Consider the following 19,647-nt stretch of genomic DNA (forward strand, 5'->3'; position numbering starts at 1 on the left):
CCCAACCATAAAAGCCGATATTTACATAGGCATGCAATGCTGTGCTTGAGAATTAAGGACCGTGACTTCTAAAAAGCAGCTCTGCTGCAGACAATGACTTTCACACTGAAGTACAAAGCACAGGCCAATGCTCTTGCACTTACACAGCTACTATTGAGCATGGCTATCCAAGCCACTAGCATGTATAATAACTCTCAAAGCATTCTCCAAATAAGCATTTGTTGGCTCATTTTAACTTGCCGTTTTCATCCATGCAGAAACACAGACCCTATCTTTAAGTTAAGGTGCTATGGTCCTAGACAAACGGGCAGAATCTTTAAATGTAGAAATGCTGATGGCAAAAACACATGCACAGTATCAGCTCTCCTGCTGTGCCGGTCTTGGCATTCAGTTATAGTTAAGGTACTAGAGAACACCCTTTTATCTTCCTCTACCAATATTACACAAAGACCTGTCTACTTCAAAACGAAAAGCATATAGTACGGTTTCAAGAGTTTAGTATATAATGTGTACGCTTCCCTGCTCTTCTCTGATCTTCCATTTTGACTATTTGAATTTGCAGATGCACAGACAGGCTGTGCTCTTTGAAGCTTGCCATGCCTCTTCTGCTTCCAAACAAAGGTGTGCCTGCAACAGCACACACTGCAGTATTGAACAAGCAAATTCTCTACGATGTTTTCTAGCGCTGCATACACAGACTACTTCTGATCAAGCTTATCTACTACTTTCTGCCTTAAAATGAACCAAAGATAAATCAAATAGGAATTGACTTCAAAAGTTTTACCTAAGAGCTTATTTACTCATGGCAAAGGCGTGTTTAAATCCCCTGCAGGTTTCATTTAGCTGCAGATGCTATAATTACTATGAGGAAACCAACATAACTGACAAAAATTTCTAGAAAGTTTAGAGCATTTAAAACGCCCCCGTCTTTTGAGCAACCATATCCACGAAAAAGACCACCATAAAAACTTTGAAGTTTACAACACTATAAATAGTAACCTCCGAAATTATCCTTTCAGGCAAAGAAATCACAAGAAAGTAGTATTTAATTTTAGATCTTTTATGAGCAAAGATGTTTGAACATGTCACATTTCAAGAGCATCAATCTTTCTTTACAAGAAAAGAAAAAAAAAATCACTTCATAGATTTTGAGCTAGAGAGGTCCACAGCATTTTCTGCAAATTAAAAGTGCATGGAATACATGCATCATCCTTCATACATACAGTATTTTGCAACAGGATTGAGAACACAGTAAGTGTTAAACAATATTTAGAGTTAAAATTACCTGAAGAAAAAAAATCTCTCCTTGGAGAGAGGGATTAACTGAACATCCTCCTGGACAGCTGTGCAAGATCAACAAGTGCTTTTTCTGTACAAATGGTTTAATAAAAAAAAAAATCACACAGCATGTTCTGGAATATTCAAAACAATGATTTGATAGAATAAACATTCTACAATTCCCTCAATTCCATATTGTTTTGTTACAAACAGTTATCATGGCCCAAACCCTGTGTATGGGCGCTCAGATTCATAGCTTCATCCTTACATTATCTGTCTCAAAAGATCAAATTTTAGCTCTTGTACTGGAATTCAAATGGGTGACTGAATAAATTTGGCAGTTTTCCAGCATTGAGCCCCTCCCTCCCACGTAGCTTGACTTACTCAAATTTCAGATATTAAGTGGTAGATTTATCAGAGAGGTCATGTACGAGCAGCACAGTCAAAAGCTACGTCAGACGTAGGAAGACTAGTGGTTGAAGAATGTGTTGAGCATCTTTGACGGCAGAAGTTTCCAACACCACTACTAGAGTGAAATAGGCAGAAGATTATAATGAAATAATAAAATTAAGTCCATTATTTTAATAACTGTTTTGTCATTCAATATAAGATAAAGCAAAATAGTTTACTTAGGCAGTGATGAGGAAAACTTGAGAGAGAAACTAAGTCATCATGTGTCCTTTGAGACATCAAGTCCAGAAATGAAGAGTGGCATTTTAAGATTCATTTTTTTCTAGCCTAAAAGAAGTTTTAATATCTAAGTGCTATTTGGTAGTGTTCTCTGAAACCAGAGTTATATTTGCATCTTTATGAAGGTGTGTGCGTTCGAAATTTGATAGCAAAAAAACTGAGTAGAAAAAATATAGGAAGGAATTTCCCTTCCCTTAAACGGACATCACACAAATGGGATTATCCATCCAGATGGACTTGACATTCTAACACGGACAGGCATAATGAAATAGCAAAGATGCTCCATGATTACAGGTATGGCATGGAGTCTTGTCTCCCTGAAGCGAGACAAGAGCCCTTCCAAATCTGAGCTAGCAAGGAAAAAAAATAATTACTTTAAAAATTTTATACTAAGGAGTGTACCTTGCAGTAAATATACTCTTGTTTCTGGCGACCATATTTATTATTTAAGTGAGATCCTTTTCAAGTGAAGTTCCTCTAAGAAGTAGATGATATCATCACTAAACAATAGTTTTGTTCCAGCAGTATCTGATGATTACATGACTGAGCTTTGTGAATACACCACTGTGAATAATTAAGCTAAAATAGTTAAATTCTTTCAGAAAAACCCTAACGCTAACATAACACCAAAACACACAGGCATTGCAGGCTCAAATCTGTTTGACACACACATAGCATCTGTTCAGAGTGACAGAGCAGCATTCAGCTTCCAGAAATACATTCCTTTCCATCCCCATTCCACAATACTTGGGGATTCCTGGCTTTTGCTGCTGAAGTTACTCCTGCGTCCATGCCCATAAACTTCATGAATATTGAATGTACTTTTGTGGAGGGAAAAGACTAAAATTTACACACATCCTAGACTGACACCTGCTCCTGTTTTAAGTACATATATGAATCTGATATGGGTGAATTCATTTAAAATGAACTTTATGTTGTTCCTAAAACTCCTGACCAAACAAAGTCTTCTTTGGTCCCTCACCCTGAAAACAACTTCCCATTTGTCAAGCCAACAGATGTTAAAACTATTAAAGTGCAAAAGACTTCTAAAACATTGGTTTCCTCTGTGAAAAGACTATTTCAAAGTAAGTGTAATCTATATTAAGTGTAATTCTCCGTCCTGGGAAGCTGGCTACTGCCATGCCATGGCAGCCTGACAGGCAGGTCAGAACCAGGGGCCAACCTAGAGCCTTGCACTGGAACTCAGCATCAAACCCAGAAGCTGGCTTAAATGCTGTACCTAGACCTTGACCAGTAAGTCACAGTATTACCATCACATCAAAAAGGGGTCTAAATACAGCCACAACTCGAGCTCAATGTTCTTATCAGTAAGAATAGCTAAGTAAATCTACACTGACCAAGCGACTGTCTTTACTGACTACACTTCACGGGTTAAACTAACTGGCCATCCACAGATTCTGCCGTCTATTTCTCCTTTGCATTTTCTTTTTTGCCCTACAAGTTACCTGAAAAGTAAAAGCAACACAAGCAATATATACACAAGGGTACACTTTCAAGAGTTCTTTAGTTTCTGCACACTAGAGTATAACTGGAGTAATTGACATGTCTTTACATCTGCTTAGGGACACTTGTGACAGTGTGACAGGTAAAATAACACTTATTATCTACAGGTATCCTATCCAGCAACTTTCTTCTTAGCCGTAACTATTAGTGAAGTGCACCTTTGCTAAATGATCTATTTACAAACGTAAACTATGCAATTAAAGTTTTAAAATAAATAGACAACCTTTACATTATGTAGCAACCTGACAACAAGGTCAAGGATCGCCCAGTTATATCTTTCAAACAAAATGATTTGCGTACGTTGCTCATTTTTTTTGATGACATTCCTTGGCTGAATCTATTCTGCAAGGTCTTCCTTGTTTTTCTTTCCTTATGCTGGATAATTGTGTAAAAACTCCTTGAGCTTTGTTGGATAGTCTGTCATGACTCCAGTTGCTCCAAGATCAAATGCCCTCTTGTATTCTTGTTCTTCATTCAGTACCCAAATATACACCTGCAATATGGAAGAGAATAGAAGAAAACACATTATTACATGAAATATTCAAAAAAAAGGTGAACTGATGACCTAAATTGTTTCATGTGTGAGAGATGATGCCACGTATATTTAAAGTGATTAGACTGCGATGCCAAAGACAGACGCACAAAAAGTGAGAAAAAAAAAGATTTTGCAGGCTGAAGTTTGAAGTGAAAAAAAGTCTTAAAGGGATTTAAATTTTTAAGAACTTTTTCCAAACCCGTAATTGTTCCTCTGCAACTACTGCAAATGTAACAGCAAAAGCTACTGTTCGGGAACCAAAAAGAAACTTGCAATGCTAGTAACACAACAGACTCGTATTTCAGAATACACTCTGCCTACACTTCATTAACAAATCTAAAAATTGGCAAGTTCCATCAATAGTGAAAAGCTAGGTAGCTTTTTGTAAAACATTCTTCCAATTGGATGATACTAAGTGTCTTGGTAACAGAAGATTAAGAAATACATTTATTTCAAATGAACTACATAGGCGAATGAATTCTGGCAGAGAATATGAGCCCATCTTAAGGCCGTATCTGGCTGGTTCATATTCTCACTAGACTAAAAGCAGATTTCCTTTAGTTTTGCCACACTATACCTGAATGCCCCGAGCAGTGAGGTGGTCAAAAAGTGCTTTCCTCATTAGCAGTCTGCAAAAAGGAGAAAAAAAAATTGTTCAAGAAAATTTTCAACATCCATTGACGTTCTGTAACAAATTTTTCCATAGAGCATTTAGACTCAATGGTTTCCACAATAAAGGGAATTAAACTATAGGAAACTTCGTTTAAACAACTCAAGATTGCCTAACGAACATATCCAGAAATTTGCATTAGCTACGGATATTTGTATCAGCTCTCCTGATAAACAAATTCAGCGGGCACCTCCTTCCTTGTACAGATACCCTTGTACGATGGCCAATGAATCAATCCCTTCGCTTTCAGAAGAATTTATCCTTCACACTAGAAGAAATGAAAACTACTAAACAACAGAAACTAAACAGAATAATCAAGAACTATTTTAGGTCAAACTAGAATATTCCCCACTGTTATTGTACCTCAGTATGTTTCAGTGCATGAATAAATAAGTGTACCGAAACATCAATGAAAGATTTGAATATGATTTATGCTGCACTGACAAAAATGCTAGAAGAAACTGAAAAAAAATCACAACCTATCAAGTAGTTGTAGTAATAAATTACTCTTAGTTGCTTAAGCCAACTGTCGATGTATAAACAAAACATGGTTAAAAACATAATAAGATTAAAATCTTACGTGTCAGCTAGCCAGATAATAAATTTCTGGCTTCTTGACATCTTCTGTGGTTCTTTCAGCCTGTTGAGGAAGAAGAAAAAAAATTACCAGAGCACAGATTAAAACGTTTAGATGTTTCTGTGAAAAAAAAAGAAAAAAAACATGAAGAATTAGTCTTGCAGTTTCTCAAGTTAGAGCAGTAATTGCCCTTTGACTTCAGGACAGTGACTTAGAATTGGGTTACACCAGAGAAATGTGTTACATTTAAAAGAAGCAGCAGAGACAGATATTCAGCAGCACTTTCAGTAAGGTACGAGAAACAAAAAGCACGTGAAGTCTCATATCCACCCTATTACTGACTTGCCTCTTGGCCTTAATCAGACTAATTTGTTCTCAGTTTCCACATCTAAGAAAGAGGAAGAAAGGTGCAAAAATTAGTTATTTGTATAGCACTGCAACAAATTACTGTTTAGATGGCGTCAGCACAAGCTGTGCTGTAGAGGCAGCTGCTGTCCCACCTGAAAGGAGTAGTTACAGAAAATGCTGTCAACAGGAAACAGATATACACAGGCATCCCACACTACCCACAGAGTAACTCTGAGCTGGCTAGAAACAGATTAAATACAGAGGACCAGAAAATTTGCATAACTTTCACTTCTGAATACACAAAAGTACCTAAATAACAAAACAATACAATACATTAATCTTTTGAAACAGACACTGTCAAGATGGTAAGCATACACTTTATAGTCTCCCCTTCCACCTAAAGGACACTAAAGGACACAAGTGGGCTGACTGAATTCTACCTTTGAAAGAGAGGCACCACTAAAAAACTTTTAACGTGATGCAGTCAAACTATCACTGAGAAGAATGGAATCATAACTTAAGCCAGTTACTCAAATAGGCCTTAATACCCCTTTATTTTTTCATGAAGTGAAAACTTTAATAGTTGAGACTCATATTTCTCCATACTCCAGAAAAATCAATACTTCCAAGAGAACTTTAATCCCTTATCATAAATTCTGATACAGCTCCTTCAGAACGTACTAGATCACTACCTACCTACCTACTTGTGCAGTGCATTTCCCTTAGAAACATTCTATTTTACTCTTTATTCAGCCTGAGGTCAGTGACTCCATCAACACTCAGGCTGGCACTATCATGCACTAGTTTCTCTATCATTTCAGTGCGGCACTCACCAACCAACTCTAACTCACTTGAGGATGATGGAGGGCATAGGAATTTCCAAGAATTCTTCCTTGAAAGGAATGAACGGCAGCAGACCAGTGTAGAACAGGCCAAGAAGCAGGAGGACACGTTGCAAACAGAAGATGATGGGAATATCAGCATTCTGCAGGAACCAGGAGAGAAAGTTTCTAACTTTTCTTTGCAGATTGTTGAATTTTTGCAATTGAAAAATTGCATCTATGCTTGTTTAAATTTTAGCGCTTGCACCTGAAAATTAAACAGCCAACTGTCTACAATATGCATACCACTGAAATTAAATTACTCTTTCTGGTAACTTGTAATCCAAGTTTTACACAATTTGAAGGGGCAACAGTAACCTGAAAAGGTGAAGTCTCAGTAATTCCAGTACTGCTTCTGTTACCTGACAATTCAGACTATACAATACCAGGCAGCATTTTAGCTTTGACTCATATTACCAAAAGGACCAAGCTGTGCTTTGATACAGAACTTGCTACAGTTTGGTATTACACCAGCTTGCTCCACAACAAATTTTATAAGAAGCTGGTTTATGAATCAAAACATTCGAGCACTAATGAACAAAATGAACAAATACAACTGTTGTTCAGGTAGCAAAGAGTTGTCCTGTTTCAGAGCACAGATAAATCAGTACAGTATCTGTAGTCTTAACTATATCAATTTCACTCATCTGCATAACTCCCTTGGACTAAGCATAATTTTAATTTAATTCTAAATTGTACAATTTTGTAGCACAAAAAGGAATAGAATTTATAGCTGTAAAACAGCTTTATACCAATATATATCTATAAGTGCATGGCAACTGATGTCCACATCCACTATTTTAATAAAAAGAAATACATAATAAGCAATCCTTCTAAAATTGCTTTCATACCAGATGAATGATGTGCAATACTGGCGCTAGGAAGTCCTGGCATAAAAAAACATAAGACCCCATATATTACAGAACAAATGTAAAACGTGATTAAGCTTTATTCCTTAAATATTTTGTTGCAGAATATACGACTGTTAATTGTGCTTGACTCTATTCTGCTTACTACACTGTTACAATAAATTAAGTGCACAATTTCTGATCACAACTAGAAGTCTGGCATAACTCACTCGATCCTGATTTACAGGGTGCTTTTCTGTACACATCACACAGTAACAAACAGGCAAGAACAAAGCTTAGCTGGATCCGTTCTTACCTCCTTAAGACACTTTGATACAACCTCGTAATTGACATTCCCCCATACAGTCAAATGCTCCCGTTTATACTGACTCACCAGCTCTGAAACCTGCAATACAGAACAACAACAAAAAGAAACCTAACGTGTATTCATTGAATATTATGTGCGGAATAACTTAACTGAATCTCTACTTGCTAATTTTCAAGTATGTAAGTCATTATAGAAAAAATAATTCTTCTACACAATCTCCCATTTTAAAATGATTATGCTACTTTGTGTTCAGGACAACAGATAAAAGGAAGGAAGTATCACTACACCTACAAGAAAAACTGGATGCCAAAACAGTATCTCATGGAAAGCAGATTTCCTCTTCCATCATAAACACTGACCTTTACAATTACACCATGTTTTTATGCATGTTTTTATTTGTAGGCAACAGTCCGTAAGAAGACCCTTCATATGAAGTACACAACAAAGATGTCTTTAGCAGTTTGGCATCTCTTCATTAGTTTTACGCTGAGATAAAAGGCCAGTAAAGAGCTGTTCACTGAACATCCTGCACTAGGTCTCTATCTTCTGCATTACTTCATATGCGGTGCAAAATCTAACTCGTGAAGGACGAAGCTCCCCAAGAACACACACCTGTGTGGCTCAGACTGCTATCAACTCAAAAAAACTCTTTTCTTTTGGAATTTCAACATCACATGACATTCAGTCCCATTTAAGCGTATCTTTTCATGTACCTTTTTGATCAACACATTGTTGTTCACTTTGATGTCAATGTTGACAGGAGTTTGTGGAAATGCCTCAAACACCTCTTTCAGGAGAGGAATACGGTTATCTTTTCCCTCACAGTGACATTCTGGGGAAACAAGACAGTTGTCACTGCTGTGACCTTTTATAATATACTGTAGATAAAAGCTGAGATGTCAAAGCGCTTGTCATCTTAAAAGTTAAAAGATAACATGGTTCCTAGAATTAGCACATTTTGGAAATTAAAAAAAAACAGCCAAAAAAAAATCCACCAACTTCACTTGGATAGCTGTAGTTAATTATGATAAGCTCACTTCCATAATGAAAATGCACTGAGTCATTTTCACATTTAGGGTCGAACTATGTCATTTTCCAACGGCAGAAGTGCAGGCATTGTTAAAATCCTAAACTAGCCAACATGGGCTCAGTTACCACATACCAAATGCAATGAGATTAATATGAAGTGAGACCAAACAAGAAGAACTTTTCCTTCTAGGAAAATGCACTGGAGAAGCATACTATGTAAAGGGAACAGATGGCAAAATACCAAAATGTTAGTGCTTGAAACTACTTGTGGCTCTATGTATTACTGTACATAAACAAAACATGTACATGTGTGAAAATAACATATTGTGGAGCTCAACTTGGTGCATTTTTTTCAATTTTAAAACTTTTTTTGCACACTTTATTCACATTACAGTCCCAAGAATCACGGTTTTCACAAGAAAACAGGTTGATCTTTTTCAAGGTTTTCCTCTCTTTTAGCAATATTTATACCAATCTGTAAGTCACACATACAATAACTACTACACCACTGCTTTAATTCACCCTCTGAAAATATCTGTTTTATCTGACATCTCATATTCGAGCTCAGAGTGAACCAGCACAATGGCATTTGAATTGTAAAGGAATTGCCTTTGCCTTCTCTGTTTTTGGAACAACAGATTTTTAATCACCACCCTCTGAAGAGGTCACAGGGGAACTAGAAGGCAGCTGCAAGGAGACAAGCAAACAACTGAGATGTTTACTTGGAAAAAGGTATCTTATATCTTAGATTTAGTCACTGTCGGGTGGTCTGAAAAAAATATGTATTTTAGTTTCTAAAGCTAGAATTATATTTTGACACTTCTCTTATCTAGATACTTAACATTTCTCTTATCCAGATACTGATAGATACAAATACATACTTTTCTACTCCCTTTGCCAAAATAAGGAATTGTCACATGTATGTTTAGTTACTGTAAATGTGAACTGAAATAGTAAAAGACAAATATTTACCTTTCTGAAATGTGACGTCCAACTTGCAGAGATATGGTGGAAGTTCCTGAAAAATAAAGAGGAAAAAAAGACTAATTTAAATGCAGGGATGTAATCGACTTTTCTTGAAAAAGACAAAAAAATTGTCAGCTATAAACGATGTAATTTACCTGTAAAGACAAAACTCATTCTTTTTTATCTCTTGCCTAAAAATTGATTTTGCAAGCGTAATGTTCATTCATAGTTGAACTATTTGGCACTCTTGGACTGGCGTTCCCTGCAGCTGAATAAGGCAAAACGTTTCCAGATACCCATCTCAAAGTTCTGAGAACTCCACTTACATATCGGATGGAAAGCCAGTTCTGCAAAACAGGCTTTTAAAACTGTCAGTGCAGGTAGGATTCCTCTACCAGCTTTGCCCATTAAAAAGCTAGTCATAGGAGAAGGAGCTCGTTGACTAAGCTTCCTTTGTCACCAGCATGGCAAAACAGGCCCGCCTCCAGAAAGCTATTCATCCACACTGCAGTTGGACGGAGTTAATCAGCCTCTAGAAGTGTGCCTGTTTTTATCCCTTGACTACATGGGGAGCCTAGTTCATATTTTTTAGGCAGACGAGATGAATCCTTTCCTTAGGTTTTGGATACTAAGCACACACCCCCTTCCTGCCCGCCCCAGCCATTCTACAGAGTTCTAAACACTTTTTCTTCAACTTACAGAGTATTTGAGGTCGGATATATTGACATCAACTCCTGTTGATCTCTTCAGGTTCTCGTCATGGGACACAACCACTTGCTCATCCTTCGTCAGGTGACAATCTAGCTCCAACATGTCTGTTCCTATATTAACTGCACTGGAAGCAAAGAAGTCTGCCTTGAACCCCACGTGTATTTCGTACAGGTCCAAGCGTAACAGATACACGTTATTCAACTGAACTAACCCCACAGAAAGTGCTTTAGATGCTTTATGATGCAATGCATCCTCACAACCTTACTGCCAAGCAAGAAACAAATAATTCTGTTGCAGCAGAAAGCTGATGCAAGAATAAACAAAGTACTATGAATCAGAGACGGGATTTGGACTTGGGAGCCTTGGCTCTGCCTTCCACAGAAGTGGAGTGACACTTCTGTCTGTCGCAGCCTACCGCCTCAGTACTGAGGCATCTACTTCTACAGCATTGTTTCAGAATTTTGAGCGTGATGCTCATCAGTATCAGCACATTTATCACTAGAAGACACAAGGGCTTGTTAAAAAAGAACAATTCTGTAGTAAGCATAAACAACATGACAGGGATAGGAACGCCTTCTTTACTTCCTTTAGGTTAGTCAGGAATGGAAGGCTCAGGAAATTACCAATGGGACGTTCAGGTTTTGGGCTTTTTCAGCTAGCAAAACTATAAATTTGTAAGATCATTTGATAAAAAAAATAAAAATCATTAAAACAGCCACTTATATTTTTCAAAGAAATGCTGCTGAATTAGCTAGTCATGTTCCAGTCCACTTTGTAAAGTCCTAATCCAATCCCAGTTCACCCTATAGAAGCTTAACTAATAGGAGAAGGAGTCAAGAAAGCAGAAAGTGAGAGTAATACTGATGAAAAAAGTACAATAAACCTCCTAGGAGAAAAAAAAAAAAAGCTTTCCTCTAATGAGAAGCAAGTCGCCCATTTCATTAGAAAGGTGCTCGGAAGGTATCGTTCTAGCGGACAGCTGGATGTCTCAGCCTGAATTTTGAACGCTTCCTTGAAAACACTGGGCTGCTCTTTCTGAACAAATCTTTAGTATCTGTGAGTACAGTCCATACCCGACTCAAAGCCCAGCGGCTGCAGTAGCAACCTTTTCCTTAAGAAAAGGTCTTTATTGACTGCTGCAGTACAGGAGCATCATAAACATTTACAAATGCAGTAACAAAACAAAACAAAAAATAGAACATCCCTCCACCAAGTGTTTAACACAATTTCTGGTCCAGCTGGGATAATGTTCAGGAGGGGGACTGTCAAATTAAAACCACTTTGTTAACTGTTTTCCGGTGCCACTAATTAGGAAGAAAATAAAAATCCTATTAGGCAGCCTGTTCTGTGCAACCCTTCCTCCCGACGAAAAACATCTCCAACTATGCTGCAGGAGACGTGCCAAGTTCATAGAGGACATCCCCACATAGCACCACGTATTACCATTTAACAATCAACATTTATTAGAAATATTAATGTTTAAAAATTTCAGGACTGATGCTGAATGGATAAAGGAGAACAACTACTTGCCTTGTTAACAAATCTGAGAATTTGCCAGGCTCTTTCCAGTAGCCTGCTGCTAATAAGCTTCCTTAAAGTGCTGACTTTTTCCAGCTATAGACCAGTTTTTTTCTGCAGTTCTGTATTAATCTGAAAGACCCACAGTGCCACAGAGAAGGCGCAATCTGGAGAACATCTGGAGCAAAATGTGTTCTGATCCAACCGCACCAGAACTCCAGTTGTAAAGCAGACTCGTAGTTGCAAATTAGGATGGTAGAGCTCTTTGCTCGTTTAACTCCAACTGTTTTCAAGCAATAGAAAATACCAGGAAATATTTAAGAAATGCCTTACCTCTGAAAATAATGCCTTAGGCAAGGCCTAAAGTAGCACAACGTACAGAGTTTATAAATACTAAGTTAGCAACATACATCTGTTGCTGTAACTGTAGCGTTTAAAACTTTCTCTCTAAGCCCAGTATGATCATAAATGTAAATACAGTAAGATAAGAAAAATATCTGGAGAGTTTACTTAGCAGCTTCCTGTCAAGACAATGCTAAACTACATTTGCACTAGGGACAATTAAGCTTGTAAACAAAATATGAGAACATCTTTTATGCCAGATCTCCAAATCCTTTAAGACTCTACAGATGCCTCCTTTAGTTTACAGAGAATTATTTTACAACCGAAAACCATCGCAGAAGCATTTAAGTATGACATAACATGATTACAACCCAAGAAAACCAAAGAATGTTTCGTCTACCAGGCAAACAAAAAAATACCGGTTTTGGTACAAAGAGCTAATAATTGCTTTCTAGAATATTTGTTAAGTATAAAACTGGAAGTTACCAACAAAGGTTTCCTCCCCTACATCTCCCCCAAACACTTTATTTACATACTAGAATCATGCAATAATATTAAATATTCTACAATCCCCTCAGTGTAAATAGCATACCTAAAGCTACCTGCTCGCCAATAGTTTAGGTTACTACGGAACCAAGGGGGCAGGTCATGTATTCCAGACAAGCATTCTCTTTTGGATTCAATGACATCAGTGGGCAAATATGCCTTCCTGCCCGAACCTGCAGAAATAACTCGTGCAGGCACATCCTATTTGGCTTCACACGAAATCTGATGGGTTACGAATTGGTTTATACCAGCCATCTGAGCCAATCCAGATGATTTTTCGTCACGTGGATCACCAGTTTTCTACCCAATTCCTTTTGCTAGCTCACTAGCGGAGATGGTGGCGAGAGGGTGAGAAGGACAAAGCCTTTGGCCCTTCGCAGGGAAGCCAGAACTTTCCCCATTGTCTAATGCAAGGTAATTCCTGACTCTGCTTTCTGCAGAATATGCCTTTATCATTCAGCCACAACAATCTCAAAACAAGTAACTGGACTTTGCTATTGGCAGTTGTGATCAGTTTAAAAAGTGTACCTCGGTGCATTTGTCACACCATGGCTGTAAAATAATTAAAATGGTCAGAAGAGAAACAGACAAATGCCTGTAATTATCACAAAACAATCTGACTCCTAGTGCAGTCCTTACCGTTAAGTACTACAGCCTACCTCTGAGAATGAAATAAAAATAAGTTGTGCTATAACTTTTCTTCTTAAGAACCCTGTGCATATCAAGCCAGTACGATACTAAATCAAAATTAAGAAATGGTTAAAAAAGAAACACTTTCTGGAAAGAGTAGTAGGAGAGTTGAAAAGAGGCAGGCCAGCAGGAATGAAACAGAAAGCTATGCTAAGCTTCCATGGAGATAGAAAATACCGCAGTACGTTCAATAGCACTGCTTGGTCGGGAAAGCTGGCACGACTCAGCCTGCAAGGAAGTGTGCAAACTGATGAGGCTACTTAGCACAAAAGAAATTAAAAAAAAAAACAAAACCAAGAATAAAGAGTAGCCCACATAATTTGGTCACTACTCTTTGGCAGCTGGAATTTTAGATATGCTGCTTTTTTAAATGTTTTTTGAGAACACCGATAGAATTTATTGCTTCTTAAATGCTGGAGGCTTAAAAGGCTTTCCAGTACCAACTCAATTTTAAAGCCCTAGATAAGAGGTTTTCACACATTGTGCAAATGAAGTATGTGAATGAGGTGAAATAATGCAAACATTTTTATTAACTTTACGGATGGTATATTGAAAATTTGTTAACATTTAGACCTCAGTCACAATACTCCCAGAAGACAAGTGATTAACCTTCTTTACAGAGGAGGGAGCTGAATATCATGAATCTGTGGAGAATCTAAGAGATGGGCTTACAGCCATAAAAGCAGTCAGCAAGGCCATCAGACCACCTGAAATCCAGCCTTGTATGCTAATTAGCACACTGGTATAGACCGTGATCTGAAATACCTTTTGAGAAATATCAATTTATCTAAGGGGAAAAAAAAATGTATGATATTAGTTAGAAAAATAGCTTTATAATGATAAATTAACAGATGCAATCTCCATTAAACATGGAAACAACATTGTTCCGTGTTTAATTAGCTAGAGGAGGAGGTTGCCTCAAGAGTTCTATTTGCAAACTCCAGTCTACTACATTACCATGTATAACTCAGTTTGTGGTTTCCCAATGTCTTCATGTTTAAATTGGAGTCATGTTTAGCAATCCATAGTAGTCATTCAAAGGCAAGATGACTTTTAGAAATAGGACACTGTAACCCAAACAACTGATGGAAGACCTATCTTTTTGTGATTACTTCACTCATTAAAGACATGACGACACCACAGGAGCAGACGTTATTGGTTCCATTTGTACTCACTGGTGAAAGGCTGCCATCGTGTTCTCCAGATTCTCTCCAGCACCTAAATATGAAAAAAAAAATAGAATATGAACTAAATCCTTCTCCTTCCCTCAATCCCAGAGGAAATAAATACGAAATTAATGGATTAAAGATGTACACATTTTGAAGAAATATTTGGGGGAATGAATATGAAGCTAGTGTCAGAAATCCCAGCTGCTGCTGACCCACTGGAGAGACCCAAGAGAAAGGACTTTGTCAAGGTAAAACCAAAAAAGTTATCTTTGATTTGTATAACACTTTGAATATGCAAATCGAAGTGTTTATTTTACCAGCATTTGGGTGTCCTGTTCTTCCTTAAAGGCACTGTCATTTGGCTAAGACAACATGCTCCGCAGGCACAGTAAGGGCATTATGATAAGGTCTACTTCAGAGCTACTGAGAGGAGTAAGAGGGAAGGTGACCAGGGCTGGGGGGAGAAGACTCTGCAGCTGCTATTCCCTAAGCACATAACCCACTTGATAGTCAAAGGGTGGCAACCTTTTTCAGTCCAGGAAGGCCTCCTGAAATGGTACAGTTCTGTTAGTAGAGATTTATGCTGCTGGCAAAGAGAGGTCTCATACACCAGGAATGAAACACATCAACTCCAGCGAAGAAAATAAAAGACAAGCAAATTATTTTTTCTCTCAGGCAGGAATAAACTCTGCAACTCGGAAGCCACCATTCTCTACATAAAATTCTTTGAAAATCAGCCTGGTGAGGGACTGGAAAAGGTTGTGCCTTCTTCCCGCCTTGGAAAACATGCGATACTCTAAACAGAAACGCAAAACGACTTCAGGAAGATACACGGAACGATGAGGATATCCAACTGCTCTTCGCAGTGACGAATGCCAGGCCTTGTAAACAACAATTACAGAAACTCCAATAAGGCCTTGCCTATTAACAAGGCTTCACCATTACACACTTATCTAACGCTGTGTTTAGCTATTTAATTAAAGTAACGCAATTCCGTGCTCACACAACTGGCAATTTAATATTGTTTTTATCAGGTTGGCTTCCGTTGGTAAGCTTACAAAGGATCAACTGACTTAGAATCAAAATGACAAAACCTCCATGGTTTAACATAAACCAAGATGGTAAATCCACAGCAACTTCTGTGATTAGACGTTCACCAATGCTTTATGAAGTTCGATTGCAGAATTAGGAATAGGCTGAGTGGCAGAAGTGACCTAGGGATAAAAGAGAGCACGAGAATCTCATCAAATACTTCTGATGATTGCCTAACAGACAGGAAAAACCTGCATAAGACCTGAGTGATTATTTTTTATTGCAGCTAACTTATAACTAAAGTTTTGGGTAACTTGTCGGTTGTGTGTACAGCCCATACATCCTGAACTGCAACAAAGGGGGGAAAAAAGTGATCAAAACATTATCCTAACATTTCTGGCAGAAATTTACAAAATTAAAACTTCAAATGACTGCTGTAACAAGTTGTGTGTTAGGGAGGTAGGTGTGGTGAATCAAAGCAGCTGATAACAAAACGCCTGACTTGTGTTCTGGGGAAAAGAGGAAAAAAAGTTTAGAGATGAGCTTAAACAGGAGCTGCAAATCAGCAACACGGGTTTCACAAGCCACATTCAGGAAAGGGAACTACAACAAGCAAGTTTTGAAAGCACCACAGTCAGACTCGTAGGAATCAGCCAGCCACTGGCTCGAGAAAACAACCCTCACAAATTCTGGGGTGTCCCCCCGCAGTGCAACCAGTGACCACCACTAGGAAGAACGTTGCCAGCTGGTGAAGGGAGGCGACTGTTCCCTCTGCTCAGCGCTGCTGAGACCATGGCTGGAGCACGGCATCCAGCTCAGGGCTCCCCAGTACAAGAAAGACATGGATCTACCGGAGCGAGTCCAGAGAAAGGCTGTGAAAATTCAGGGATGAGAGATTCTTGCATGCAAGAATCAGAGAGATTTTTGGCTGAGAGCACTGGATTATTTCGCCTGGAGAAGCTCAGGGGAGATCTTATCACCACGTATAAATAAATACCTGATGGGAGGGAGTAAAGACGACTGAGCCAGACTACTCAGTGTTGCACACTGGAAGGCAATGGGAACAAGTTGAAATCCTGCAAATTCAGTTCAAACATGAGAAAAAAATATATATATATTTTTATTATAAGAGCGATCAAACACTGGAACAGGTTGCCCAGAGAGTCTATAGAGGCTCCATCCTCGCATGTCCCCAAAACAGGGTCCTGACTGACCTGCTGTAGGTGGCCTTGCTCTGAACAGGGACGTCAAGACATGACGGTCTCCAGAAGTCCCTTCCAATCTCAACTATGTTTGATTCTGTAAAAATTTCAGGCTGGATATACACACTTATATCTGAGAATGCTACCCCAGGTCAAAGGCTCTGCAATCCACGCAGCTGCCATTGACAGAGGACTCTAGCACAGAGTATCAATACATAGTTACAATTCTCAGACATGAGCAATTTTAAAACTATGCAGAAGTAAAGAAATGATTCAGGGATACTTCCACAGAGGAGCTGTAACCTGAGATAAGACAATTCCTGCATGAAAACAGAACGAAAACCAAGCCCCGCAGACTTAAAAAGCTTCACGTGCAAAGCTTTATCTCAGGGAGGACCAAGACAAACAAATTAAGTGTTACCTCGAGCTCCTAACTTCACAGGGGTAATGCAACAGGAAACCTGACACTGCATCTGAAGCTACAGCATGACTAAAGCCTGATGAGCACCTAAGTCCCACAGGAATTTAAGTTATAAGATAAACACCACAGAGGGTGAAATGTAAGTGATCTTCAGTCTCATAGTACCCAGCGAGTAAAAGGCTGTTGAGTTGTTTAAGGAATGTACTTCTACCCTGGGTGTACTTCTCCCTATACCTGCAGACAGGAGCAATTCGAAGACCTCGGACTTTGTCTCTGAATGCCGAATGAATAATAATCCTCCCTTTAAGTAAGGCTTTTCTACCGTTCTAATGGGGCTTAGTGCAACTGGCCTAAACGCTTGCATTTGAGGCTTAGGGCTGTATATCTTAACTAAGGTCATTGCAAAGAAGTGAGAACAAAAGAAGATTAAGGTCACACCAAGTTCCTACAAAGTCATCCGCAACTTTGAAACGGCTTGCAAATTAACAAGCAGGTAACAATCAAAGTTAAGAACCTTTGTGGAATGAAAAGCCCTGGGAAGTAACAGCTAATACGCGTATTCCAAACCAAAAGGAGCATTTTATGCTAAACGTAAGACTATGACTTAAAATGAAGGTTAATCTATCTCATAAACCAACTAAAAGAAATCCAAGTAGTAAAAGCTTGAGGAGATCAGCTCTAATTTTTGTGTTTGAGGAATTCAAGATAGTGACAGTAGCTAAGGACAATTGACCAGACGTGTGATCAAACACTGCATTAACTGGCACTAGAAACAACATTTAAACTCAGCATCTGTCACATCTTCCACACAATCTAGAGCAAAATGCTTACTAGAAAATCGATTGACAGTATTTCCATGAGCTGAAAGGGGCAGCAAGGAACAGCTCAGACCTTCTTCACCAGCACAGAACAGGAAGATACCATTTGCTCCGTTTTTTCCTCCCAATACTTGGAGAAGGTAGAAGGAACTTTGGAAGAACCTTTTAGCTATTCTACATAGAAGCAACCAGCCTACCCACCAGGCCTCGCAAGAAGGCACACGGAGGGGCCAAGATTCAGAAAACGGGCTCAGATTTACCACAGCACTGAACCAGGAGCTGTCTCCAGCAGCAAGGGGAGCAAGAGCGGCATTTCTTCTGAAACCAGAGAGCAAAGCAGACGGGCAGGCAGAGGCAGGACGGCGGATGTTTCGTACCTGAGGTAAGCAGCGGGCAGTATCTCACTAGGAACAGAGATATCGTTAATGCAGAATCGCTAGGAGGAAAGAATACCCCCGTCTGAGAGGGAGACCATCAAGATTGACGCAAAACGAGCTGATTTCGGTCGACGCGTTCTGAGTTGTGCGATGGATTCGGCTTTGAAATCGAGCACCGGTCAGCAGGTGGCACCTAAAATTAGGCTACCGCAGGGAGGTTTAAAGGGAGCCCGAGGCGGGCGTGAGGGGGCCGAGGGCAGCCCCTCAGCGGCCGCAGCCTCCCCCCGGCGGCGCCCCGCTCCCCTTCCCTCACTCACCGCCGCGGTGGGAGATGTGCCGGCAGCGGAACCGCTGCCGCTTGGGCCGGTGGAGCAGCCCCGGGCACTTGAGGAGAAGCGCCGAGGTGAGGACGTAACCCCCCAGCGTGGACAGCAGGTACAGAGCGGCCGACATCCTGCGGCAGAGAACCCGCTTCGCTGCCCGGAGCCGGCTCCCGACGAGGCGGAGGCGGCGGTGCAGGGGGAGCCGCTGAGGGAGCCGCTGAGGGAACGGCTGCCACAGCGGCCGCGCAGCCGCACCGCCCGCCCTCCGCCCCCGGGCCGGCAGCGGGCCCCGTGCGCAGGCGCGGGGGTCCCCGGCCGTGCCCGCCCTTCCCTGAGGGGCTCGGCCCGCGGCTGGCGCCGTGAGGGGCGCGGACGGGGCCCTGAGGCGATTTCCCCCCCCCTGCGCCCTCACGGGCGGTTTGTAGCGGCTAACAGACATCGCCCACTTCGCTCACCCCTCCCCGTCTCGTTCTCTGTGGTGCTTTTTATGTTATTGACCGTGCTGGAGCAGCGAGCTCTTGGCAAATTTAATTCGTTAAGGAGGGTTAGAGGGGGGTATTGTCTTCTTCGCAGGCAGAGGGAGGTGTTTTCCACACGTCAGCGGTGACTTACAGCGAGCAGAAACCAGGTCTCGAGTCCGGTCAGGTGGTACAATTATTATTACAAGCTGGCAAATTAAATTTTGCGTGCACTCTAATTAAAGACAAATATTCTGGAAATTAAATTAGGTCTCAGGATACGGCCGCCTAGCAGTAATACATCTTACCTCGACAAAAAGTTAGGAGTTGACTTTCCACGACTAATTTCTCATCGCAGACATTTGC

At 40.0% G+C, this 19,647-nt stretch overlaps 1 protein-coding gene across 1 annotated transcript; it reads right to left on the minus strand.

Annotated features, from left to right (window-relative positions):
* Positions 1-1,028: 1,028 nt before the first annotated feature.
* On the minus strand, positions 1,029-19,607 carry GDPD1 (glycerophosphodiester phosphodiesterase domain containing 1). The gene is made up of 10 exons (XM_080563028.1): positions 18,818-19,607; positions 14,657-14,699; positions 10,374-10,509; positions 9,681-9,726; positions 8,393-8,511; positions 7,668-7,757; positions 6,474-6,607; positions 5,278-5,337; positions 4,605-4,656; positions 1,029-3,985 (listed from the first exon to the last, which is right to left on the minus strand). Exons 1-10 carry the CDS (start codon positions 19,260-19,262, stop codon positions 3,863-3,865), a joined length of 1,248 nt encoding a protein of 415 aa, XP_080419154.1. The 5' UTR covers positions 19,263-19,607; the 3' UTR covers positions 1,029-3,862.
* Positions 19,608-19,647: the final 40 nt, after the last annotated feature.

This window comes from Anser brachyrhynchus (genome assembly GCF_964034855.1).
Source record: "Anser brachyrhynchus genome assembly, chromosome: 20".
NCBI classification, from domain to species: Eukaryota; Metazoa; Chordata; class Aves; order Anseriformes; family Anatidae; genus Anser; species Anser brachyrhynchus.